Consider the following 27,388-nt stretch of genomic DNA (forward strand, 5'->3'; position numbering starts at 1 on the left):
ATGTTCAATGATTTTGACAAATGTTATTTGCTTCGAGATGAATGGCATTTAAGATGGATCACTTGGAAATACGTAACCGGTTAGGAAAAAGAAAATAAGGGATGCTGAGAAACAACCAAATATGGACAAGTAGAGACAGGAAGCACGGGCCTGAGACTCGTCCTGGGGTCTCAAAGCAATGGGAACTGTAGCCCTGAGATATCAACTTCGAGCTACTTTTCCAGTCAGGAGTAACGGCGAACACCTGTAATCGCAGCGCTTGTCAAACAGAGGCAGGAGAATCGCCAGAGAGTTCAGCAGGGTGTGTTACACAGGGAACGAAACACTGTCTAAAGCAAACAAACAAATAAAACCAAGGGCGGGGAAAGCACCTTCCGAAAGAGCCGGCTGCCGGCTCAGCCACTTTCCCTTGGGTTTATTAGGCCACCTGGGACTGAGTTGTGGCTTTCCGCCCTACGATTTTTTTTTCTTTTCTTCTTTGTCACCAACTACGCCCTACATCCCCACCTACCAATAGGCGAGGTTCTAGTCCCAGACAGCCAGACGGCCGTGGCACCCACCCACCTGGCCTAAACCGGCCTGGGATCCGCCTGAGTAGACGCAGCACCGCGGGCGGAGAAAGCGCTGCCCCAGCCCCTCTCGGAGTCGGCCCTCCTCGGGTCTCCTGGGCACCTCGAGGCCTAAGTGACTCAATCCGGCCACCTCCCAACCGGTCTCGCTCTCCCTCTCCTGAGAGACTGTAACCCTCCAGTGGTTTCAGGTTCAGCTTTGGCTTAGAGACCGCGATCCTGAATCCAGAGTGGGGAAACTGAGGCAGGACAAGAGATCCTGGGTGGCGGGTCGGTCCCCGGGGGGAGACCCTTCCTCCTCAGACCTGCACAGCTCTCTGAGGGCCCCCGCTCCGGTTGCCCAGCCAACAAGCCGGGGTGCACGAGGCGCCGCCCACGCGGCCGGGGAAACTTTGGGGCGGGGCCGGGGGCGGGGCCGTGCTGGAGGGCGGGGCGGGCCCGGAGGGCGGGAGCGCCCGCCTGGGCTTGCACGGCAGAGGTGGCCTCGGTGGCCGTGTCCCGGTTCCCCCGGCGACTCTGGCACTATGGAGGGGACCCAGGAAGACCTGAGCGGGAAGATGCGGCTCCTCTTCAGCCCTGCCGCTCGGACCAGCCTCCTGATGCTCAGGCTCAACGAGGCGGCGCTGCGGGCGCTGCAGGAGTGTCGGCAGCAACAGGTGCGGCTGGCCCCGGCCCCTTCTTCCCATCCCCGCCAACCCGACCTCGGCCACCGTCGGCTCTGCCGGAGAAGGAACTCGGGGAGGTGCAGCTTCCGCAGGTCCCAGCCTCCCCGCGCCCCACCTCTCCCAAGCGAAGCCCGCCAGGCAGGTGCCCCTGGGCCGCCCAATCCTGGGGGCTTTGCTTCCTCTGTGCTCAGCTGGTGCTTGGGCTCTTCCCGCAGGTACGGCCAGTGATCGCTTTCCAAGGCCACCGGGGGGTAAGTGCGGGGCGGATATGTGAGGGAGGTTGGTGGTGAGGGAGCATGAGCGTGGGCTCCGGGAAGGTGCGTTCCGGTCTGAGGAAGTTGTGAGAACTGCACCCTAGGAGGGGGTGGGGCCCGTGGGGCTGTGGTCCCGGGGGGCTGTGCAGTCTTAGCCTCTTGGGGGAAAGCGGGCCCAGCTGCAGCTGGTGTGCTAACAAGCCCCTTGGGATCACTCTTTAGTCTTAGACTTGTTTGGGGAGGAGAAGCATGGCCAGGAGGAGGGGCCGACTTACCTGGGCTTGCCCTCTCCTTCCACCCCAGTATTTAAGGCTCCCGGGCCCTGGATGGTCCTGTCTTTTCTCCTTCGTAATATCCCAGTGTGGCCAAGAGGGCACTAATGGTGGTTTGGACCTCGTGTACCAACGCTTAGGCAGGTAAGGGGAAACAGACGGCAGGTAAGAGAAGCTTTCAGAAAATGGGAAGGAAGTGTTCAAAAGATCTCCGACCCAGTTTTCTCTTGTTTCCCCCCCACTCTTCTTCCCAGAACTGGGCCTAACTGTCTCCACTGCCTGGGCCCGCTTAGAGAGCGGCTCACTATTTGGGCAGCCATGGATACTATCCCGGCTCCACTGTTAGCCCAGGAACACCTCGCTGAAGATACCGGGGAGTCTGAGATGTGGCAGGATACAGGAGATGATCCTGAAGGCCATCCTCAGAGGGCACTGGAAGAGGTGAGACCAGAAACGGCAGGAAGTCAGCATGAGGTGGGGCACCCAGGTCCAGGTAGCCAAGTTGTTCCTGCAACTTCCCCTGACAGGTATCTGGCCCACTGGCAAGCGACCATGGACAGTCACTCCCAGGATCTTCCCGGGAGCCGGAGGCACAATGGGAAGTGAGGTACGGGGACAGGCTGGGTCTGCTCTCCACCCTTACTGCTGTCATAAGATAAAGGTCCACCACTCACCCTGGTCTCTCCCTCCCATTCCTTCCAAAAGCCCTAGGAGCCACAACTACCTCCCAAACCGAGACCTGGATCAGCCACTGCCTTCTCCGGCCAGCCAGAAACGCCTGGACAAGGTAAGCAAGGACTTATGGTTGGCGTCAAACTCGGATTCACCTCTCAGTCCCTGCTTCCTGAATGCTGAGATGTTCAGGGAGAGAGATGGGGGCAAGAGCTTTTCAAAGAGTACTTTAAAGGACCGAGTGTAGCTTGATTGGTATAGGACCGGTACAGCATGAAGTCTGGCACGTGCCTATAATCTTAGAAGGTCTCCAGAGACAGATCAAGGCCATTCTCTGCTACACAGCATAATGAGTTTGTGATCAGCCAGGACTACCTACCTAAGGCTTGCTCTTAAAACAAGTCTGGGGAGATGGCTTATCAAGGAAGTGCATTTACTGTGCAGGCACAGGGATTGGACTGAGTTTGAGTCCCTAGCACCCAGGTGAAAAAGCTGGGCATTGTTTCCTGTGCCTGTACCTGCAGCTCTGGGGGAATGGAACGAGCTTGCTGGCCAGCCAGCCTAGGAAAAACAGAACCCTAGGCTTGATAGGGCAGGGGCTGGAGACATGACTCAGCGATTAAGAACACAGTCTGGGGGGCTGGAGAGATGGCTCAGTGGTTAAGAGCACTGGCTGTTCTTCCAATAGGTCCTGAGTTCAATTCCCAGCAACCACATGGTGGCTCACAACCATCTATGAGATCTAAAGAACACAGTCTGCTCTTCCAAAGGTCTTGAGTTCAATTCCCAGCAATCACATGGTGGCTTACAATCATCTGTATTGGGATCTGATGCCCTCTTCTGGCATGCAGGTGTACATGCAGATAGAGCACTGTTACACGGTAAAATAACTAAATCGTTAATAAGAAAAAAGAACAAGGCAGAGGGCAATGACCTCCACATGTGAGCACACCACAACACTATCCTCTGTTTTTTGTTTTTTTTTTTTTTTTCAAGACAGGGTTTCTCTGTGTAGCCTTGGCTGTCCTAGACTCACTTTGTAGACCACACTGGCCTTGAACTTAGAGATCTGCTTGCTTCTGTTTGCCTCTCCAAGTGCTGGAATTACAGGTGTGAGCCACCATGCCCAGCAAGAAAACTTTTTTAATTAGGCTAAAACTTAAAAAATTTAGGAGCTGATGAAATAGCAGTTTTTGACAAAACTTTCTGCTTGCTGTCTGTTACGGATTTTTTTTCAACAGAAACGTTCAGCACCCGTACCCACTGAAGAACCAGGGGAAAAGAGGCTCAGAGCTCTCCCGTTAGCCCCAAGTCCAGCACAAGGGCTATCGGATCAGGACTCCCAAGAAGGAGAACACTGGGAGCAAGATGAAGACAGAGATTCCAGGCTGGAGCAGAATCTCTCAGTTCAAGCAGGTGAGTTAATGAAAGCAGGGTAAATACCAGTAGAAAGAAGAAAAAAAAAGACCTATAATTACTTGTTTTCTTGCTTCCTAGCCTGTGAATCCCCAAGCTCCGAGGAGGTACCAGATTATCTCCTGTGAGTTCCCCACACTTCCAATTTCATAGTTTCTACATGTATGCAGCCGAGGGCTTTTAGACAATGGAATTGAAAGTGTCGTATCCCTGGCAGGCAATACGGAGCCATCCATAGTGCAGAGCAGCAACAGGCCTATGAGCAGGACTTTGAGACAGACTATGCTGAATACCGCATCCTGCATGCCCGTGTAGGGGCTGCAAGCCAGAGGTTCACAGAGCTGGGGGCAGAGATCAAGAGACTTCAGCGGGGGACTCCAGAACACAAGGTAAAGGCAGGATTCTAGCCTTACTGGCTATCATCTTCCTGCTCATGACCCCCAGAATGTTTGTTTAGTGACTAAGCAAAGGGATAAGCAAACCTATTGTACTGTTTGGTAGAATGAAAACAGAAGTTACTTCCACTTCTTTTTCCTCTTTTCCCTTCCAATTTTGAATGAGTGTTATTTTGTTTCAGGTGCTAGAAGATAAGATAGTCCAGGAGTACAAAAAGTTCAGAAAGGTAAGACAGGCTGCGAGCACAGAAGCAATAATGTAGAAGTCACTTTACTTTTTGACAAGGGTGCTTTTTCTCTGCAGCGGTATCCAAATCACAGGGAGGAGAAGCTTCGCTGTGAGTACCTGCATCAGAAATTGTCCCACATTAAAGGTCTCATCCTGGAATTTGAGGAAAAGAACAGGGGCAGCTGAAACTATCCAGAGGGCTCTTGAGTCAAAACATCTCTAAGCTAGAGCACATCTGCTTTTTTTATTTTGACCCTTACGTCCATAGTGGCAAGCAGAGAGTCATCCTAGGTTCTTGCAGCCCGAAAAATTTTTTTTGGGGGGGCGGGGTGGCCATACTATTTTTTTTTTTTTTAGGATGTGGGCATGGTGTTAATTCTCCCCAGCTATGGCCTACTTTCCTCGGACGTTAGGAAAGTAGGAGACACTTGGCTTCAACTTTACTTCATCAAAGTCATTTTCAGATCTGAGAAGTGACATTTCCAGGTCACATACCTTGAGACTAGACAAATAAGCAAGTTGAGTCAGCTTGCAAAAATTAGAATTTCTGATGTCAGAACTCCTTGGACTTATAGCGTACCTAGATGTAAGGGCTTGGTGTCACTCATGTACTATAACGTGGCTGAAAAATTAAAACCAATTGCTTCTGTGTCTTTTGTGTGGTCATTAGCCTTAGCCATCCAAGCAGCGCTGTCTCTCTGAGCTATTTGAGGCTCTCTGAAAGACTGAACCCCATGTTCCAGACCAGTGTTAAGAACTGGAGTCTCCAAAGTTATGGTCATCTTTACTCATACAGGTTAGGCACATGCTCTACCACTAAGCAACATTACCTGCCCCCAACATTGTTTTTAAAGCAGCGTGTATGCTCCAGATGTGCATTTGTTGTCAGTCTCTACCAAAAACAGTGAAAAACAAGGGATTACAGTAAAATGTTTCACTTTGTGTGTTTAGAGTCACCTAGAATTAAGGCTGTGTATCTAGAATTATCTAGGGCTGAGAGCTACAATTATGGACAAGAGTCTAATTTAGCTATAAAAAGAGGGCAATGCTTTAATCCATTCAAAAGAAAACAGATCTTTAGGTTCTTGTTCTTGCCAGGATTACACTGTTTCTGTTTCACTGGAGGAAAGTTAATGTCTACACCCAAGGACTTAGGGAGAGCTGCGAGTGCCGACAGCTCCTCACACAAACTAATGTCGCTCACACAAGGCATTTCTAGGCAGAGAACAGCTCTTAGGTATGAACATGCAGAAACTTGGCTGCATGGCAGGGATAAGCAGTCTTTAGGACATGAACAAGGCCAGAAACAACTGTAATCTCAGTACCTGGGGCCTAGGGAGGAAGGACTGTCACAAGTTCAAGGCCAGCCTGGGCTACGGAAGAAAATTAAGAAATTTAAACGATTTAGAGATGGTAATGGGACCCAGCCAGTCCAAAGATATGGGGATAGGCATAAGTATTATAAAGCTTTAAAAAGATTGCGATTTCCTATAGCTTAAGGTGCTAGCCTCAAACATGCCATGTAGCCAAGGATGACCTTGAACTTTGGATCTCTTGCCTGCATCTATGAAGTGCTGGGATTACAGGTGTGTGTCAACATGCCTGGCTTAGATAAAAGCATTGAACAGCACAGACCAAACATTTCTAGCCCAAAGAAAGTTCTACAGTAACAGAGACCCCGATTCTCCATTCCAAGAGGGGAAAAAAACCGACAGTATAAAGGGGGCACATTTATTGTCACTGTTCCAAATGTACAAAAAAAAAATTAGAAAATAACCCCCAACTTAATTCCCCCCACCCCCACAACATTCTTCCCAACACAAATAATTTTCTCCCCAAACCACAAACATAAACTGGTCCTGGTATTTTCATAAACAGTGCAGCTAAGAAACAGTTTAGAGAAAATTTAACAGGATTCAGAATGTATCACTCTGTCCTCTGATGGTTTTGCCATCTCTGGTGTAAGAGTCCTTTTACAAAGTGGTGCATTTGGCTAATGCTTTAGAGGTCCTCTTGCGCCTTCTTCTTCTTCTTGGGTTTTTCTTCTTGAATTATAGGAGGGTTTGTAGCTTCTTTTTGTAGATAGCTAACAAAATCATTTAATTCACGGCCACCCTGAAGAAGAAGAAGAAGAAGAAGAAGAAGAAGAAGAAGAAGAAGAAGAAGAAGAAGAAGAAGAAGAAGAAGAAGAAGAAGAAAAAGGTTAGAACTCTAGGTAAGGGACTGGAGAGATGGCTCAGAGGTTAAGAGCACTGGCTGAGCATTTCCAAAGATTCTGAGTTTCAACTCCCAACTACTACACAGTGGCTCACAACCATTTAAAGTGAGATCTGGTGCCCTCTTCCTGTGCGCAGGGAGAATGCTATCCAGTCAATAAACAATTTTTTAAACAACAACAAAATAGTTAAGGGCCAGTGAAATGGCTTAATGGAATTTGATCCCCAGATCCCAAATGGCAGTAGAGACTCCCCAAAGCTGTCTTCCCATACTACCCATTGCCACAAATAAAGTGTCAATCAATGTGCCATAAAAGAACTTGGTATCATGGCTGTAGAGATGGGTCAGCGGTTAAGAGCACTTACTGCCAAGTTCAATCTCTACAATGAACATTGCAGCTCACAACTATAACTCTAGTTCCAGGGGAATCTCACATCCTCACAGAGGTAAAACTTGACTGCTCTTCCAGAGGACCAGCGTTCCACTCCCAGCACCCACATGGCAGCTCACAACTGTCTGTAATTCTAAGAGCTGACATCCTCACACAGATGTACATGCTGGCTAAATACCAATGCAAATAAAAATAAAAAATAAAAAAGTTACATATCAATATGGTTTGTGCACCTGTGTGTATTTTGGGGAAATAGGACAAAGCACTTACTTCATATTTCTTTGGATTTAGCTTCTGGTTGGCTGGTGAGAAGTAGATGGTAGGAAAACTAGGAAAAAGGAAACAAAAGTTCACCAGTGGGATCTCATAGTAATACTAACATACCTGTCCAGAAGTGTTCTAGAATAATTTTTCTTTGTGGATTCTAATCAGATGTTACTCTCCATGAATGGCTAAATAAATACTCAAATTATGAGAGATCACAAGATAAGAGTAATTTTGGGACTCCACTGCAAAACCTAAGAAATTCATCTCCCAAACTATGTTTAGCAAGGAAATAGTTTCTTGGTGGCTACTCAGATGGCTAAGGGTAGGGTAGCCTGAATTCAGGAGTTTGAGGCCAGCCTAGGTAAGAAAGTAAATTCCACCCCAAAATCCCCAATTGTGCTGGCCACAGCGGCACATGCCTGTAATCCCAGCACTTGGGAGGCAGGGGCAGGCGGATCTCTGAGCTTGAGGCCAGTCTGGTCTAGAAATTGAGTCCAGGACAACCAAGAGAAACAGAGAAACCCTTTTCAAATTCAAAACAAAGCAAAGCAAAACCCCCACTTGTTCATCAGCTTACCCTTTGACTTCATATGGAGAAGGCACATCATTGGCTGTGGCATCCATCTTGGCTATGACAATATTTGGGTCTTTGCTGAGCTGTTAATAAGAAGGTTAAACTTCTTGTTTTTAAACAGTCAACAACAAAGAACTTATCTGTAATTCCAGAACTGAAGAGACTGAGGCAGGGGTATTACCACCAATTCTAGGTTGGCCTGAGCTATAGTGTAAAACCCCACCTTAAACCAATAAACATGAGCACGCACCCACCTACCCACTCTTGGAGATGGAAGCAGGAGGATAGCCCCAAGTTCCAGGCCAGCCAAATACTTGCTTCCAACCCAGACCTTAGTGGCTCATGCCTTTAATTCTAGCTCTTTGGAGGTGAGAGCAGACAGATTTTAGAGTTTGCAGCCAGCCTGGCAAAGCTTTCACTAACAAGTACTTGCTGATCTATCACTTAACACAAGTCCAGCCTTTTACCTGTGCTTTATTTAAAGGTTTTGCTTGAGTGAAAAGAACACATTAGTTTCTAACTTCCTAGCCTCTCTTTTTTCTATTGGTTCTTATATACTACTACATAAAAAGCCAGGTCTAGTCCTCCATGTGGGAGGCTGAGTACAGGCTTTGAGATTTGTCTCAAAACAAAACCACAACAACTACACATACCTACTTTTAAATTTACCTGGCTTGAATTACATTATGAGGGCAAAACCCCAAAGCAGTTTAAAATGAATGACTATAAATTCATAAACCAACGTTGAGAAGACCCCACACATTTGTAACTACGACACAGAAACGAGCCTGATGTGCTTATGTGGCTCCCTGTGAACGTCTCTACAGGATACAGACACTAGGGGGCAGTCAAGAGCAAACATGTAAACAATAGGAAAAAATATTAGTATTAAAGAATTAAGTCTATGCTTAATATGTATGTAAACTTCTGGATCACTTTTCTACTCAGAAGAAGTGTTCATACTTACTTTTTCTCCCAGCTCTTTGTATTTGGGTTCCAGATTCTTACAGTGACCACACCAAGGAGCATAAAACTCAATCAGTACGTCCTTATCTGCATCATTCACTATTTCATCAAAATTTTCTGCTACCACAACCTAGAAAACAGGAGAGTCTCTTGTCATAAAAAGTCACAGGAAACAAAAACAAATGCTACCTCATGGTTTGTTTCTTTACAACTTTACCCATTGTGTGTATACATGCATAAATGTGGAGGCTTTCTCTCCTTCCACTGTTACATGGTGACTCAACAGGTCTTTAGGCTTTTGCAACAACTGCTTTCCCTACTGAGCTACCTACTACACCTGTAATGGGTTTCTTAGCTGGGGTGTAGCTAAGTGGTGTTTAATGCGGGTTTGAGCCCCAGCATTAAAGACAAACAAATGTCAGCACGTTTTTGTTTAGGTCTATCAGGATTTGGGAAGAGACCACAGCTGACAGGTGGTAAGAGCTTGAGGAACACACCTTGACAGGCCCGTCGTTAGTCTCTGGGATAGGTTCAGATTTCAGGTATCTCTTCAGGTTGCCATCAAAGTAATCCTGCAGGAACCTTTCAAGAGCCTTGCCATCCCGCCTACAAATGAAAGACAGAATCTATCCACAATTCATGATCCTTTTCTCTTGCTTCTACCTCCCAAATGCATGCTGGAATTACAAGAGCATACCACCACCATTCCCAGCCTCCACCTACTACTTCTAATGAAGTGCGATTATGTAAGAATTCCAAGCTGCTACCCTTTTCTTAGTCTGCAAAAACACAATCTTTCAAAGTACCTAAGCTGAGAAAAATGATATGCAGAAATTTTGACTAAGACTTCTCTCCCCAGCCCAATGTCATACTAAATTCTCAGCATTTAGGCTTTAATGATTTTCTGAGTCAAATACTGAACTAATGCTAAGCAATAACGTACGAGAACTCCTCCTGCATGACAAACTTCTCTCCTTTAGCAGTTCTGACAGCCACAACAGGAACCTCTCCAGTAGTGCTTTCCAAGCCAAAATCGGACAGTTCATGGCTAAAGGTTTTACGGCTAGCTACAGCAAAGGTGAGTTTGTGTCCAGCATCAAGGAATTTCTTTGCCACCATCATCACCCTGTGAGGAGAAGTAAGAGAAATATCTATACCACAACCATGTAATAGTATAACAAAGTTTACTTATTTATAATTAAAGAGACAGGGTATTTCTGTAGTCCTGGCTGTCCTGAAGCTCACTATGTAGACCAGGCTGGCCTTGAACACACAGAGTACTAGGATTAAAAGCCTGCATCAACATGCCAGGCTAAGACTTTGAAACCAAGAAGGAGGAAGCTAGAAAGCAAAGAGTTTATGATCCATTCAGCCTTCTAGATTCATTCTTAAGTTGGTGATGGTACAAACCCACGATAGGAATCGTCCTGTACTATTTAACTGTAAAATCTATTGTAATCATAAAAACTGACCCGAAAAGAAACTCATAAAGGAAAAATGGACAGAGCATTCATAAACAAGTGGGCCAATGCACTGTACATCAAGCTTACACCTTTCACTATACAGTATACAGTACAGCAAAGAAGAGCGAATTCATGCCCAAAAGATTCTGTAATAGTGTATTACTTGTCCCTTATGACTTCATGCAGTTTTTAAGGCATGTGTTTGTTTCCACTCCCCCCTTTATTATTATCATCATTATTTTCAAGACAGGGTTTCTCTGTTTAGCCCTGGCTATCTTGTATCGTACTCTGTAGACCAGGCTAGCCTTGAACTCAAGAGATCTGCTTGGGATTAAAGATGTGGGCTACCCCTGCCTGGGCTGCCCCTTTCTTTTAAAGACAGACAGTTGCAGTCAAGACTAGCCACAAATTTAGTATGTAGGCGTAGCACAAATAAACTTCTTGTTGTCCTGTCTCTTCCTCTAAATGCTTGGATTATACCTATGACATCATACTCAGTTTTTGTTTTTAAATGTGGTGCTGGGGTTGGTGAGATGGCTTAGCCTGACTCACAAGGTAGGAGAACTAACAACAGGCAAGCCGTGTGGCCTATACACACGTGCACAGGCATATGCATACATGTACACGGTGCTTGGGAACCAAACCAAGGCTCTGTGCATACTAGATGTACCAACTCAGCTACATCACTGCTCCATTCTCATCTAATCTTACATCCCAGGATAACAAGATAATTAAACATGTTTACAAAAAGAAAAAAAAAATGGTTTTTATTACCTGTTTCTCCAATAGTTGGAACCCTTAGCATTCTTTTCATAGTCCACATCATAGTAAGCTGTAAGTAAGTCCTTGCCTTGTATCAAATCTTTATTGTCTTCTGTCATATGAGGACAGATACCAAAACTGAAATAAAAAAATTCATTAGCTTTGTCATTTTCTAGTTGTCATATGGAATTACCAAAGTGACAACATAAGAAGTCATTATCAACATTTAATACAAGTACTGAGCAACATACAGAACCATGATAAGAGCTACTGAGTCTAGACATTATAGCTTCAATATTATGTAGCTAAATTATAATCCTTTGTATGGATTTTATTTAAGCCAAAACATAGCCCGCTGGGTGACTCAGCTAAAACACAACCAATTACAGATAAAAAGAAGTACTCACATGTTTTCCTGAATAAACTTTTTAATCTTGCCGCTGGTCATTTTCTGTTCATTGTATGCCACGGTTTTGTCTTCAAACTTGTTAGCAAGATGTGAAGGGCGAAATAAAGTGATCCCCCTTAAAAACCAAAACCAAAAAGTGTCTTAAACAGCAGAATTGTCTCTCATATTTCATTTAATTAAAGCTCAGAATAAGCTGGACACCATTAGCTGGGTGCAGTGGCTCACACTTGTAATCCAGCACTCAGGGAGGCAGAGGCAGGCCTATCTTTGTGAGTTTGAAGCCAGCCTGGTCTGGTCTACAAAGGACTCCAGGGTATGTATACAGAGAAACCTGTCTTGAAAAAAACAAACCAAACCAAACAATCCCCTGGATACCTTTAACCCCAGCATTAAGAAAAAAGAGGCAGGTGTATTTCTAAGTTTGGGGGCCAGTCTGGTCTACAAATCAGCCAGGGCTACATAGGGAGATCCTATAGCAAAAAGAAAAAGAAAAAACTCGGACAAGACAGGAGCACTGCGACACACACCTGTGATCTCTGCTTTTGAGAGGTAGAGGCAGCAGGATCACTACAGAGAGATCTTGCTTAAAACCTTCTGATAGAGTGCTTGTCTGCTTTGGGTTCAATTCCAGGTACCATAACAGAAATAAAACAGAAAGTTCAAACTTCCTTAAAAAGTATTTCTGCTGGGCATGGTGGCGCGCACCTGTAATCTCAGCACTCGGGAGGCAGAGACAGGTGGATCTCTGTGGGTTCGAGGCCAGCCTGGTCTACAGAGTGAATCTAGGCCAGCCAGAGCTGTATTACACAGAGAAACCCTGTCTCAAAAAAAACAAAAAACAAAAAAAAAAAACACCAAAACCCAAACCCAAACCCAAACCCAAACCAACAAACAAAAGGTACTTAGTGCCTTTTTTATTTTGCTGTTATTTTGTGGTTCATGACTTTAACCCCAGCACTCAGGAGGCAAAGGCAAGCACATCTGAGTTTGAGAGCAGCTTGGTCTACAAAGTGAGTTCTAGGACAGCCAGGGCTGCACAGAGAAACCCTGTCTCAAAACACAAAATAAAAACCCAACAGGTGTGCCCTGACACACGCAGACCCTGTGTGGTGTGCGACAAGCGCTTCCCGAGAAGCTACTTCCTGAGCTTTGTCTACAATCATTTCCAGTCCAACTGCCACATGCTATCTGGAACATTTACCTACCAAGAACCACCTCCTCCAGAGACAGGACTGCTCTAAGGTCAAGTCCAGCTTGATCTACACAGCAAGATCCTTTTCTCAAAAACAAACAAACAAAAAAGGCCAACCACCCCTTCTATGAGGCTTTTATTGTGATGTCCATGTAAGGTCCCACACAAGCCAGGACATCTGCCAGAACCCCTGAAATTATAGGTAGTTGTGAGCTGCCTGATGTGGGTGCTTGGAACTCAAGTCTGGTCCTTTGCAAGAGCTCTTAACCACTGAACTATCTCTCTATAGTCCCTTTTTCTTTCCTTTCTCTCTCTCTCTCTCTCTCTGGTCTTTTTGTTATTTTGCCTCCTCCCCCACCCCCCACCCCCCAGAGCTGAGGACCAAACCCAGGACCTTACTGAGCTAAATCTCCAACCCCTCTTTTTTTTTTTTTTTGAGAGGGTTTTTCTGTATAGCCTTGGCTGTCCTTGACTCACTTTATAGACTAGGTTGGCCTCGAACTCAGTGATCTACCTGCCTCTGCCTCCCAATGCTAGGATTAAAGATATGTATCCTGGACCTGCTTTGTAGACCAGGCTAGCCTTGAACTCAGAGAGATCCACCTGACTCTGCCACCACTCTCAGGCCTTTGGTCTGTCTGTCTAGCTGTCTGTTTATCTATCTATCTTTTAAAAACTAGCTTTTCTAAATACTACTCCTCAGCCCACAAAAAGGGGGAAAAAATCCCTCACTTTATACATTTAACACTTACATTTGTACATATATTTGCTTATATAAGATGCTTATATTCAGTCACTTACTCTCCATTATCATCGTATTCCTTCACCAGAGACTCAATGTTGGTATGTGCAAATCGGTAGTTATCTCTCAAGTTGCTGGCTGCTTTCAGGAACTCGGAGTGCCCATCACTGAATAAATCCCTGAAAAAACCTGCACAGAAAATGTAAAACACAGGGAATAACCAATACTGTTATCTAGTTTTCAAAGCCTTCAGTCTATTATAAACAACATAATTCAGGCTAAGACCAGGCTGCTTTAGATATATGACACAATATTTCTTCCTCTATCCTCTTAAGACAGTAAGAGAGAGAATTTGGTAGAACTGAAGTCTTCCTTCTAGTTTTCCAGAATTGATCTGGCTGGGCACACTGCCTCACATTTTAAGAGTTTTAGGAGGCAGAGGCAGGTGGATCTCTGTGAGTTTGAAGCTAGCCTGATCTACAGCCAGGGCTACACAGAAAAACCCTGTCTCAAAAAACAAAAAACAAAACAAAACAAAAAACTAGAAAAAGAGAGAGAGATAGAGAAAGAGAGAGAAAGAGAAAGAAAAAGAGAAAAGAAAGATTAATACAACATGGCAACAGGGTCTGAAGAGTTAGTTTGGGGTTAAGAGCACGGACTATTCTTCCAAAGAATCTGGGTTCAATTCTGATACTCATATGGCAGCTCAAAGCTGTCTGTAAGTCTAGCTCCAGAGTATCTGAGACATGCAGGCAAAACACCTACACACATAACAGACGTAAAACAAAATATGGTTGTACACATGCTTTTAATCCTGGCACCTGGGAGGCAAGAGACAGCCACATCTCTGTGAGTATACAACCAGCCTGGTCTATAGAGTGAGTTCCAGGACAGCCTGGTCTACACAGAGAAATCCTGTCTCAAAACAAAAACCCCACTATCACCACTTTACCCTTTCTCCCTATGCCTTGTCTTTAAGGGACTCTTGAGTGCCCTGAAATATACATGTCTGTAATCCTAAACTGAAGGCCATCTCCAGTTCCAGAGCCCTGTAGGTTACTTAATGAGATGCTGTCTCAAACTCTTCTCCCAAAATGCAGTAACAGTGGGACAGGGGATGATGACACATAGTACACGGGACATGGGGGTGGGGTTTAGAAATGCCTACTAGGAATGGAGCAATGGCTCAGGGGTTAACAGCACCATGTTGCTCCTGCAAGACCTGGGTTCAGTTTCCAGCACCCAATGGCGGCTCACAACCACCTACAACTTTAGTTTCAGAGGATCTAATGGCTCCTGACCTCTTTGGGCTTCAGGCACACATGTAGTACATGTACATACATGGAAGCAAAACACTCATACAAATTAAGTAGATGAATAAAGAGACTCCTTATGGTTAATTAAGAAAGAAAAAAATTCGTATTTTTGTCTGAGTTAGTACTCAAGGAAGCCAAATGGTTATCAGTACCTCTGGAGTTAAAATTATACCCAATGTGGGTGCAGGAAACAGAATTCTAGTTTTCTGGACAAGCAGCAAGTACTCTTAATCACTAAGCCATCTTTCTAGCATACATAGTAACATTCAGAATTTGTTAAAACCAGGATAAGCCAAATGTACATGGTAAAAACTATCTGCTACTTCAGAGAATCAGCTTTATTTTAGGTTTAGGAGACCAAGAAATATAAACATCAGGTACAGGTTTAAATTTAAGGTTTTTTATTTTTATTTTTTAAGGGAACAGGTCTGTTTTTACTATATCTAGAACAAAAATCTGCCTGTCTCCACCTCCCAAAAACTGAATTAAAGATGTGTGCCACCAGGCCCACCTGAGGGTAAGCAAGCCCCCCCCCCCCCACAGTTTTTCTAGGCACCCTGGCTGTTCTGGACTTGCTTTGTAGACCAGGCTAGCCTCAAACTCACAGTGATCCGCCTGCCTCTGCCTCCCTGAGTGTTGGGATCACAAGTGTGAGCCACTGAGGCAGCTCATTTTTTGTTGTTGTTTTTAAGACAGGATTTTTTCTATGTAGCCCTGGCTGTCCTGGCTCTGTTGACCAGCCTGGCCTCGAACTCAAGAAATATATCTGCTCTGCTTCCCGAGTGCTGAGATTAAAGGCATGTGTCACCACCGCTTGACGGAGGGCAAGGTTTTAACCTCAGTGTGCTACACACACATAAAATTTCTTTTAAATGACATTAAATGCTTTTTAAAATGAACTTAAACCCTTCCATCTCTAAGAATACAAACGACACTAGAAACCATTCTCTCTCCATTACAGCATGCTGTCAGTTATCTTTCAACTGCTTCACGTTTACTTAAGCTGCCTTAACTTTGTGCTTTTCTCACACATGGAAGGTCTTTTTTTTTTTTAAGATTTATTTAATATGTATACAGCATTCTGCCTGCCTGTATGGCTACATGCCAGAAGAGGGCACCAGATCTCATTATACATGGTTATGTGGTTGCTGGGAATTGAACTCAGGACCTCTAGAAGAATAGCCAGTGCTCTTAACCTCTGAGCCATCTCTCCAGCCCTCATGGAGGTTCTTTAAAGTCCAATCAATTTGGTGGCATAAACACGTATCTGCTACTTACCCACAACCGAGGCATCTTTATCACTAATGAACTTCTTAAATTCCTCCTCAGTCCTGAGAGGAACGGAAGCTGGTCCTGCTTGTTTCTTCAAGTGACTGACAATTCCATCTTAGAAGATAAAACTTACATTAACACATATAATTAACAAGGTATGGATTAAAAATATTCAAAAGGTACATGTTTTTAATGAAGTTTCTTACTATTCCTGTCCCTAAGCCATCTGATTTCTTTTTGACACACAGAGGTTTAGCTTCAGTGTATGTGTCCTTCTAACTTGATTTCAGCCAACAAGGCTAAGTAGTAACTGGTATATCCTTCTAAACATACACATACACAGAAAGTTACACTCCTTCGTCGTCAAAACAGCAATATAGACTTCAACACACACCTGTTTCTTCCTTCTTTTTGGAGGCAATGGTGGCACCCTACCCAAACTGCCTCCCACAACTCCACAAGTGGCTCTTCCTTTTAGACAGGCCTCTTAGCTGAGGCTGTACAGCAGGGACTTGCTTTGTCCTCAAACCTTCTCCCAACACCTCTAAGTTTTAGGGTTACAAAGATTTGCTACTATGCCCAACTTAAGTAGTTCTGGTTATTTAACACAGTCCACATAGCATATATAAGAAATTCATACCCAACAAAATGAGCTGTGCCATCTCTACTCACCTGGACCCTGCTTTTTTAAAGAGGAAACCTTATTGTGTGTGAGATAGGAGAGCACTGTGTGGAAGTCAGAAGGAAATCTGCAGAATCTGCTTCTTTCCTTCTCCATGTGGGTTCTAGAGACTTAAGTTTGGCAATAGGTACCTGCCTTTACCCAATGAGGCATCCTGACAGCCTTCAATCATTTGTTACAGCTACAGAGGGTTTTTTGGATTTCTATATAGTGATTTATGTAACCCATGACAACTGATAAATATTTATTTCTAATCTTTTGTTTTTTCAAAAGATTCATGATAATTAACCTTGTCTGCAGGTAAATTTGCACAGTACATCTGTGGGGTAAATTTCGAGAAGTAAACCCACGGTCAGAGTACAGAAATTTATACTTGCTAAGCTGCTTTCCTAAGATATTAACCTATTTTTTTAACCTCTTTCCTGATTACCAGTTAAATTCCAAATAAACAGGGACTTTACAGTGTCATTCTATCAATAAAGTATTTTCTCAATCATGTAGTAGCTCAGTAGTGGACAGTGCCTGAGGCCTAAACAAACTACTCCATATGCAGATTTTCAAGTTATATGTAGCTAAGGCTAGCCCTCAACTCACTATATATAGCTAATGATGATCCTGAACTCTTTGTTTCTGTTTTTTTTTTTTTTTTTTTTAGACAGAGTCCTGGAATTCATAACTGTGACTAGGCTTTGCTCTAAATTTTCGAAGGAATCATCACATTTCCTTACATAGTAGCTATATTACTTTTCATTCCCAAGACAACAGTTCCAATCTCTCTAAATCTTCAACGTCTGTGTGTATCTCTTGTGCATGCTACAGATCTAACCCAAGGTTATCTCAATCACGGTAAACAAGTGACTCTCCACTGAGCTCCTTTCCTGACCATTTTCTGTGGACCCCCCAGTTACCCTCACCACTACATTTTAAATAGTGGCAGCCATAATAAGCGCTAACCTGATAGCTAGCGCATGCCTGTGCTTGAGGGCACACTCTCGCACGCACGCACGCACACGCACGCGCGCACACACACACCTAACTCTGGGCTAGCTTGAAATCTTTTTTTCAATTAGTCTTTTAAATTTTTTATTTTATTAATTACAATTTATTCACGTTAGCTTCAAATCTTAACAAAATGTTAATTCAATTTTCAGACTATAATTGGAGGCAGGTATGGTGGCACATTCCTATGCCATTACTTATAAAATTGAGGCAAGAGGATTAGAAATGTCTAAAACATGCGTAATTAGTACACCTCTTTAATCCCAGCACTTAGATGTAAAGTCAGGCTGGTCTCTGCAAATTCCAGGTCATCATGGTCTACATAGTGAGTTTCAGGACAACCAGAGCTACATAGTGAGCCTCTGTCTCAAAAAAAAAAAAAAAAAAAAGGAAAGAAACTAATTAACTAAACTAATTACCTTAAGCCTGGCCTGGGTTAAAGCAGTCCAGGGTCCTTACCTGCAGTCCTAGGCCCATCATAAGCACCTGCTTCTTCACCATCTCTAAATATTTTAAGGGTTGGGTAGCCACTGACTCCATACTTATTACAGGTGTTTGTGTTGGCAGTGCAATCCACCTAAAGATTAGAACAAGAGTTATTTTGTTATCTAAGTACCTCCTGCAAGATTTTATCACAGTCCCAATCCTCTGGTTATATCCACAGAGGATCAATACTTCTTGGCATACTTAACACCAATCATTAGGCCTTAAAGATGTATGGGTGCTATCTAACCACATCAGAAATGTTCAAGAAATGCTTTAGAATGTGATTCCTTGGCTTTATGTAGAAACTCTAAAATTAGTATTTAAGCTACATTCTCATTCCTAACAGTGATTTACTGTGGTGACAGTCATTTCCAAAAGTATATGCTTAGTATACTCAGTATTTAGCTGGGATAGGATAATTTAATTTTGTACTTAATTTGTTTACTGGTAAATGCATCAATACTTGTTACACAAGAGCAAACGATTGGTTTAAAAACCACAGCAAACACCTTTACAAGATTCTGGGGTTTGATCTCAATGTCCAAACATGGGTCAAGTGAGGTTCAGAAAATTAATGTACAGCCTTACAAGCTTCATTCCATGCACATAGTCACATAAAATAAAAATTACAACATGTTTTTTTTTCCCCTATGTCAAGTTGCTTAACATCCGGATTAAATGTAGTTTTAAAGACTTCTAATATGGGCTGGAGTGAGAGCTCAGGGATTTAGAGCACTGGCTGTTCTTCCAAAGGTCCTGAGTTCAATTCCCTAGCAAGGACATAATGCCTCATAACCATCTAAAATGAGATCTGGTGCCCTCTTCTGGTGGGCAGGCATACATGCAGGCAAAACACTGTATAAATAAATAAATAAATAAATCTAAAAGCAAAAAACAAAAACAAACAAGAAAACAAACCCAAAAAACTTTTAACACACTGGAACAACTATGAGAATTCTACAGAATGGCAAAATTTATTAAACATTACTATTTTGCCTGTTTCTTTATGAGACAAGGTCTCAGGTAGCTCAGGCTAGTCCCTTATAGCCACACCTTTATTGTCCTTGTCTGACCCTTTCTTTTCTTTTAAAAATTATGTTTTATTTTGTGTTAAGTGTCTTGTCTGCATGTTCATGTACCAGGTGCATGCAGTACCTGCAGAGGTCAGAAGGCCTCCGATTCCCGGGACTGGAATTAAGAATGGTTGTGAACCACCAAATTGAATACTGGGAAATGAACTCATGACATCTGTAAGAGCAGCCAAATGCTCTTAACATGGAGCCACCTCCCAAATCCCCTCCCCCCAAAGCTTGTTTTTATATACCATTAAAGTGCTTGGGCCAGTGAGACGGCTCAGCATGAAAGAAGCTTGTTGCTAAGCCCAAGGACTCCCATGGCTACATGCACACATGCTCCCACACACATTCCTTCCTAGTGAATCCTTTGATGCTCACCTTTGCTAACGGGACTATTCCTTTTAATCTAGTTGCTGCAGCTTCATATTCAGGGGCAAGCCTCTTGCAATGTCCACACCTATTTAAAAAAAAAAAGAAGCCAGAACATTTAAGGAATGAACTGAATGGAACTGGTGAGCTGGGACCTATACGGCAGAGGAAAGGGTCCTCTGACCTCCACCCATGCTCTATGGCATGTACACACCAACAATTGCCCGCCATGTACACAAAATAAAGAATATGCAATAAAATTAAAAAAGAAAATGTAGTACATTTACACAATGGAGTATTACTCAGCTGTTAAGACACCCAGACCCAAAAAGACAAGCATAATAAATATTCAATGTAAGTGGGTCTTAGCTATTAAGTGAAGGACAGTCACACTACCACCCACTGGGGGAAAGTGGGCCTGTGAACACGATCTTCCTGAGACAGGGAAACAGATTTGTAGGTGGACTAGCACAGGTGGGCATGAAAACAGGAGGGATCAGGTGGGGAAGACAACTGGAATAGAGGGCATTTAGGGGCAATGTGGAAACGTCCTGGAGTCTAGGGAGACCCTAGCAAGGCTCTCTGTAACCACACAGCGCTTCCAGTGGCAGGACTGAGACCTCAACGCACCACAAAACCACCGACCCACATCTATGCTGCCTGAATGAAAGATGTGTTGGGGCAATGGTGGCCCCAGAGCCTGTGGGAGTGGGCAACCAATGACTGGTCTAACTCGAGGCTCAAGCTCATGGCCGACGTTGCCTGGATGGCCATTAACTGGAAGCTAATGGCTCACAGACTAGGGTAGAACCAGAAACAATGAACATCCCTGTCCCCAAAGCTCAGTAAAATGATTCCTAACTGATATTCTGCTACACTCATAGATTGGTACCTAGCCCAGTGAGGAGTCCTCCAGGAGCTGGCAGCTGACAGAATATGCAGAGACTCACACCCAAACATTAGGTGACGCTTGGGGAACCCCACAGAAAAGGGAGAAGGATGTAGGAGCCAGAGAGGGTCTAGGACACCAGGAGACATGGCCCACAGAATCAAGGGCCCTCAGAGACTGAAGCAACCACCACAAAACCTGCATGGATCTGCACTAGGTCCTCTTCATATGTCACGAAGCTTGTGTTCTTGTGGGAGTGGGGGTGACTGACTCTCTTGCCTGTTCTTGGGAGCCATTTCCTCCTTGTGGGCTGCCTAGTACAGTCTTGATATGAGGGCTTGAACCTACTCTAACTTCATCTTGTTATGCTGGGTTTGGTTGATTCCCTGGGAGACCTGCCCTTGTCTGAGGGGAAATGGTGGAGCAGTGGGTCCAGGGGAGAGGGAAGGGAAGGTATGTAGGAGAGAATGACTGGGAGGAGTAGAGGCTGAGGTATTTTATGAGAGAAAAATAAATAAATTAAAAAAGACACAACAGCATATTTTTAATGCATCTATGATGTCACCGATTATGAGAAGAACCATTATTTTATATATCATTAAGGCTATGTTAGCTAGGTGGCAGCGGTGCATGCTTTTAACCTCAGCCCTCGGGAGGCAGAGGAAGGTGAATTTCTGAGTTCAAAGCCAGCCTGGTCTACAGACTGAGTTCCAGGACAGCCAGGGCTACACAGAAAACCAAAAAAGAAAGAAAGATGTTACTACCTAGGCTATAAAATAATTACAAGACACACACCAACTTCCAGGGGCAAAAATTGTGTTATCCACGACATACAGGGCATTACTATTTATTCACTGCCCAGTCTGAAGAATCAATACCCCCCCCAGCCAACAGCTGGCTAGTGGTGGCACTTATCTTTAATCCCAGCACTTGAGAGGCAGAGGCAGGTGTATCTCTGAGTTCAAGGTCAGCCTGGTTCACAGAGTGAATTCCAGGACAGTCAGTGCTACACAGAAAAACCCTGTCTCAAAAAACATTAAAGGTGGGGGGGGGGAGCAATGCAGCTGAAACCCTCCTGTACTCCCCCATCCTGAGTTTGGTGTCTATTATTTGGTCCTTTTATACTTTTTTCCTGAGATGGACCTCATCATTGACTACAGCTGGCCTCTCTGTAGTGCAGGGTGGTTTGTGCAAACATACTTATCGTGGTCCTTTTAATGTGCATTTGGGTGTGCAAGATGGCTTAGTAAGTAAACGTGCTTGTCACTAAGCTACATGACCAGAGCTTGGTTTCAGTATGATGCAAAAAGCAGATCAGCTCTGGTAGGTCACCCTGACCTACACACGCACACAAAATGTAAACAGTATTCTGGAGCATGCTGTTAGTGTTTTCTTTTGTACTACTACTTGGTCCTTCATTTAAAACATTGACAATTTTTCAACAGGTGTCCTAAACACCTTAGAGAATATGCAGTTTTACAGGAGTTTTTTTAATTTTTAAATCTTTTGTGTATGTGTGTGGGTATGCCACAGGTTGTATAGGTGCCCATGAAGGTCAGAAGTGGTCATCAAATCTTTTGGAACTGGAGTGTGAGGCAATTGCGAGGCCCCAGATAGAGGCTGGGGATAGAATCTGGGATCTCTGCAAAAGCAGCATCTACTCTTAATCACTGAGCTGTGTTTCTGAGCTACTCTCTTAAAATTCTTTATCTAGACACACTTTTCAGAGGCACAATACTTTGTAGTGAAAGATCACCTTGAAGTCCTGACCCACCATCTCCAAATTCTGGGGAACTGTAGACATGTACCACCTTGCTTGACTTTTTCCCTTCTGTTTTCTATTTTCGCTGTCTCTAGAGAGGTCAAGAACTCTTCAGCCTTCTTCTCCAAGTGATCCCTCTGCAACCCATTGGGTTTTTCTGAAGAGATAATGTACAGCTGGTGCTAGCTGTATACTGACAAGAATATGCCACACACCCACATGCGTGGCAAGCACACCTGTGAGACTGTTAGGACTTCTGGGATGAAAGAGCAGGTGTTCGTGGCAGCCCTCTGGGAAAAGCATACCAACTTATGTTTTTATCATTTTTCATGATCATATAACACCACGCTCTTGCAAAAGTTAACTTCTTTACCTCAACTGTCCTGAAAAAATGAGACAAAAAAAATGAAAAATATATAAAAATATTCATAAATATATATAAAAGTATTCATACAAGGCCAAGTGTGGTGGATCTCTGACTTTGAAGCCAGCCTGATTTTGAGAAAGTCTTTTCAGTTCAAGGCCTTACCTGAGGGAGGTGAGAAGGGGAAGAGAGAAAAGGTGAGAAGAGAGAGAAAAGAGAGAAGAGGTGAGAAAAGAGAAGAGGAAGGAAGGCGGGGGGAGTGAATGTAGCTGGGCGTCAGAATGTTTCCTTAATGTGGTTAAGGCCTGGGGCTCAACTTCCAGGACGAGAGCAGCACACTGGCAATGGTGCAGACAGCAGGTGATGGCACCTACTAACCTGCCACATTTGCCCAACAACCAGAGATCCCCAGAATCCATGTAAAGGTAGAAGGAAAGAACAAACACCATTAACCTGTCCTTGGCCCCACAATAGCAAACATTTTTTTAAGAGACAGCTGGAGAGATGGCTCAGCAGGTAAAAGCACTTGCTAGTCTAGCAGAGGACCCGAGTTCTGCTCCTGGCACCCACGTGGTAGCTCACAACCCTGTGTAAGCCCAGTTCCAGGGTACTTGATATCCTCTGTTCATACACACAAAGGCCCCCATAGGCTCATATTTGAATGCTTGGTCTCTCCTTGCTTTGGCAGAACCCTTGGGAAAGACTGGGAGGTTTGTCAGTGGGGGCGGTGTTCAACTCTGAGGTTAAAAAAACAAACCCACATCATTCTTACTTAGCACTTTCTGCTTCAAGGTTGTCTCACCATGTGAGCAGAGCCCTTAGCTACTGCTCCCCGCTATGATGGTCACGGACTCCAAGTTTCTGAAACCATAAACCTGGAATAAGCTTTCTTTAACAAATTGCCTTGGTCATGGTGTTTTGTCACAACACAGAACCTGAGAAGTCAGTGTGCTACAGGCTAAGATTAAAACCAATTGCTCTAGCAGTGGCACTGTCCATAAGACCAACAAGTGTACAAACAGTTCCTATGAGAATGGGAAAGACTGCCCGTTTCAGGCAACCAACCAGGAAGAGGATCAGGTGTACTTTAAGGGAAATGAGGGTCTATCACAGGACCCATTACCTCTTTTACCCATTCCCGGCCAATATTAAAACCCAGAACTCACCTACTCTCACAGATGGTATAGAACTCAGATAACATCAACATAGAATACTCAGTAATTATCACTTCCTGCTGCACTCATAATAATAATTGTCTCATACAATTATTTTAGCTCTGATAGAAGTGGACAGTTCTTTCCCTATAGGAATCCCAGTCTGGAGAAGGATTAACGAGTAAATTGTCCAGGGAAGGAAAGAGTTGTAATGAAATCTCAATGTTGAAAAGACTGGGAACAAGAAAGGAGATCCAAGCAAAGGAATAAGGAAGAATACACATAAAACAAACCACCAGCAAACAGTAAACTGCATGGAGAGAACACCTTTAATCCCAGCTCTCTGAAGGCAGAGGCAGATGGATCTCTGTGAGTTTGAGACCTGCCTGGTCTATATAGGGAGTTCCACTATGGCCAGAGCTACATAGTGAAACTCTGTATAAAAACAAAAAATTTAAAATTAACATTAAAGATTTAATTTTAGAGGCTGGGGACATAGTGCTTGCACTGCAGACATTAAGGACCAGAAATCTACAACATAAGGAAATGTTTAAGACTTAAAAACATTTAACTACTCCTATTTTTCAGAGAAATTCAGATATTCATATCCCTACAAATGCACAGGTTAGTCAAACACCTCTACTTCAAGAGTTTAGGAGGCTAAGACAGCATAATGGCCCACAGCCAGGCTCTACAACATAAAAAACTTGTTCCAAATGAAACAAACCTCATAAGGGAAACAGTGGCTTGCAAAGACATCTTTCACTTTCACTTACAAAATTAAAGGGGTAGAGCTAAGTGAAGATGGAACCTAGGTGGGGCTTTGATGAGGCAGGCAAGCACTTTACCGCACCGCACTGCACTGTACCCAGACTCCATTTTGACACCTCACCTCTAATACACTTGTTGAGCCATCCCTCCGGCCTCCCTTTCCCCCAACTCTAAGTACATTTTTTTTCCCTTACTTTTACGTGTATGGGTGTTTTGTCTGCATGTATGTCTGTGTACCATGTGTGTGCAGTGACTAAAGAAGCCAAGAAAGGAACTGGATCCCCTGGAACTGGAGTTACAGACAGTTGTGAGGCACCATGTGAATGCTGGAAATTGAACCCGGATCGTCTGGAATAGCCAGTGCTCTTAACTGCTGAGCCATCTATTCAGTCTCCATTTTACTGTTAATTAGGTATCTCATATGGTGTGGTGGTGCACACCTTTAGTTTCAGGACTCAGAGGTCCAGGTCAGCCAGAGCTATACAGTAAGACCCTATCTCAAAATTCTTCATTGTTTCTAACAGGGAACAGCACTGTTCTGTGCAAGAGAAAAGAGTAAATAAGTAACATAGAACTTAATCTCTAGAACTTGGTATGGTGGTCTATAATCTCAGCATCTGGGAGGCAGAGACTTGGAAGAATAAGCCCAGTCTGAGTACATAAGACTGTCTCAGAAAAACAAGCAAAGGAACAGATTAAAAAAAAACAAACAAACAACTGTTAAAACCAATCTCTACTGCTGGCAACTTGTAAGATGATTTTATCTTCTAAGCAGACACCACAGCAGAAAGCCACCCAACTCTTGATAGTTCAATGCATTATGGGGTACGAAGTCTTCAGAAAAGCAGGTGCAACAATTTTTAGTAGAAAGACAAGTCTGAAGCCAGGTGTGGTGGGGCACTCAGAATGGAGTATCAGGAACTGAAGGCTAGCTAGGCAACTCAAGACCCTGTCTTAAAAGAAAAAGAAGGTCAGCCTGAACTATACAGAGGGACTGACTTAAGTATGTATATGTGTATATATATATATATAGATAGATAGATAGACACACATACACAAATATGTGTGTGTACATAAATATTTTTACCCCTTCAATAATGAGGATTGAACAAGCTGGGCAAGTATTGAGCCATACCCCAAAGCCTTAACTAAAATCCATACTTTAAACTATTTAAAAACCCCCAATTCTCCCCTTGTATGACCTCTTCAAAGAAGCTGGACCCAAGCGACACCCCCTCAAAGTTAACAGCACGATTATATAACAATCACAAACTGTTTCTAAGAGGAAACATGAATTCTAGAGATGTATAAACGCTATCTATAATGTGTAATCTGTCTGTCTGAACACGAAATATCCCAGGCTCAGACACACTTTGTTTCCTGCCTCTAGTATAGTTTTCTGATTCAGGCAGTCTTTGGTACAGGACTTTTGAGTGTGACCATCTAAGTCAGATAAGCTTGGACTGTAACGATCCCAAAGGGTCAGGAGCAAAGATAATTTACAGTGAAACTGTTACACACTGTTTTACTGGTACCATTGAACAGTTTTGCATTAAGGGTCACTGTGCCAGAAGGGCAAAAAATACACATTAACTGAACTATCTCTGTTAAAGTGACTAGCTTGTGGTAATAATTTGTAAGTTGTCCAATCTTCCACCAGTGACGAAACTAGAATTCCTATCTGCTCTGCCTCCCCAGGAAAGTTTTTATTTGGGGGTCACACCTAATCTAAAGAATTTACACTTTTGTCCATTAAGAAGCCCCTGAGATGGAGTATTTCTCCAACAGTGCTTACTTTCTCACTGACATTGTTAGACTTTTCTAGAACTATCTAAGGCTGACAATTATAATCAGTGAAATTACTCTTGTTCTTTTACTTTCTCTTTAACAGAGGCGCCTGTAGTTTAAAGTAAAATGCTGTAAGGCCCGTGTCAAGAAAGCTCTTAGGATCATTCTGTAGGCACTGAATGACCTTGGTTAGAAACCGATGGCTCTGGGGTGGGGACAAGAAGAAAGAAAACAGCTTGGGATCCACACTTAGGAGGACCTCTGCCTCCTCCCTAAGGCTTTGGGATGCTTGGCTGGTATGCAGACCGAGGAGGGGACATTTACACTGACTCACCTAGATCCTGATAGGGAGACAGATACACCGGAGGGGGAGGGGATGGGTAAACCCTCCACAGAGGAAGTGCAGCAGGAACGCGGAGGAAAGGATGTGGCCCTCCCGGGGAGCCCAGGCTCTCTCCTTTCCGGATCTGCCCCGTCCCCACCCCCACCCGCGGCGGAGCACCTCCGGGCCGGCTCCCCGCCGACTAGCCGGGAGGCTGCCGCAGCGGGGCCTGCCGGAGAGCGGAGGGCGCCAGCGCTGCGTAGGCCCAACCGCCCCCGCGCCCAACCGGCCCTGACCCCCGCAAGCCCAGGGGGCCTCACCAGGGCGCGAAGAACTCGACTAGCATGAGCCCCGCCGAGCCCGTGTCGGAGACGCGACTCTCGAAGTTTTCGTCCGTGAGTTCCAACACGTCGGAGGCGGCGGCGAGGCGGGCCGAGGCGAGCAGCAGCGCCACGCCCGGGAGCAGCGCTAGGCGGCCGAAGCGCATGGCGGCGAGACGCGGCGGGGACGCTCGGAGGGTCGGGGCCGGGGGTGGGGAAGCCGAGAAGGGGGGCGCCCGCAACCTGCAGCCGCCGCCTGCGCTCGCGCGTCTGGCCCGGGCAGACCTGCCGCCGAGGTCCCAACCCTTAGGCCGGCTCGGGCCCGCAGTGTGGCAGCCTCCGATTGGCTGCGTCACGGTGCGT

The 27,388-nt window shown here is 44.5% G+C and overlaps 2 protein-coding genes across 2 annotated transcripts; one reads left to right on the forward strand and one right to left on the reverse strand.

Annotated features, from left to right (window-relative positions):
- The first annotated feature begins 1,004 nt into the window (after positions 1-1,004).
- On the forward strand, positions 1,005-5,121 carry Ell3 (elongation factor for RNA polymerase II 3). The gene is made up of 11 exons (XM_021649847.2): positions 1,005-1,225; positions 1,450-1,485; positions 1,792-1,904; positions 2,015-2,201; positions 2,288-2,367; positions 2,466-2,547; positions 3,674-3,848; positions 3,930-3,972; positions 4,066-4,237; positions 4,426-4,470; positions 4,548-5,121. The coding sequence occupies exons 1-11, from the start codon at positions 1,094-1,096 to the stop codon at positions 4,656-4,658; spliced, it is 1,176 nt and encodes a 391-aa protein (XP_021505522.1). The 5' UTR covers positions 1,005-1,093; the 3' UTR covers positions 4,659-5,121.
- Positions 5,122-5,496: 375 nt separating this feature from the next.
- Pdia3 (protein disulfide isomerase family A member 3) lies at positions 5,497-27,345 on the reverse strand. Its single transcript, XM_021649846.2, has 13 exons — positions 27,026-27,345; positions 19,665-19,743; positions 18,184-18,301; positions 16,050-16,157; positions 13,515-13,644; positions 11,520-11,636; positions 11,125-11,250; positions 9,831-10,013; positions 9,385-9,493; positions 8,889-9,017; positions 7,925-8,004; positions 7,351-7,408; positions 5,497-6,587 (listed from the first exon to the last, which is right to left on the reverse strand). Exons 1-13 carry the CDS (start codon positions 27,190-27,192, stop codon positions 6,474-6,476), a joined length of 1,518 nt encoding a protein of 505 aa, XP_021505521.1. The 5' UTR covers positions 27,193-27,345; the 3' UTR covers positions 5,497-6,473.
- Positions 27,346-27,388: the final 43 nt, after the last annotated feature.

Source organism: Meriones unguiculatus, chromosome 18 (genome assembly GCF_030254825.1).
Source record: "Meriones unguiculatus strain TT.TT164.6M chromosome 18, Bangor_MerUng_6.1, whole genome shotgun sequence".
Lineage (NCBI taxonomy): Eukaryota > Metazoa > Chordata > Mammalia > Rodentia > Muridae > Meriones > Meriones unguiculatus.

What these genes read in the sequence shown, in the direction of transcription:
- Ell3 (XM_021649847.2), top strand. Translation starts at nt 1,094, where the DNA reads ATGGAGGGGACCCAGGAAGACCTGAGCGGGAAGATGCGGCTCCTCTTC. An exon ending in GAGGTACCAGATTATCTCCT is followed by an intron (nt 3,973 to 4,065) that starts GTGAGTTCCCCA and finishes TATCCCTGGCAG; the next exon opens with GCAATACGGAGCCATCCATA. An exon ending in GGGGGACTCCAGAACACAAG is followed by an intron (nt 4,238 to 4,425) that starts GTAAAGGCAGGA and finishes ATTTTGTTTCAG; the next exon opens with GTGCTAGAAGATAAGATAGT.
- Pdia3 (XM_021649846.2), bottom strand. Translation starts at nt 27,192, where the DNA reads ATGCGCTTCGGCCGCCTAGCGCTGCTCCCGGGCGTGGCGCTGCTGCTC. An exon ending in GTCGAGTTCTTCGCGCCCTG is followed by an intron (nt 19,744 to 27,025) that starts GTGAGGCCCCCT and finishes TTTTTTAAATAG; the next exon opens with GTGTGGACATTGCAAGAGGC. An exon ending in GTCATGCAGGAGGAGTTCTC is followed by an intron (nt 9,494 to 9,830) that starts GTACGTTATTGC and finishes TTTCATTTGTAG; the next exon opens with GCGGGATGGCAAGGCTCTTG.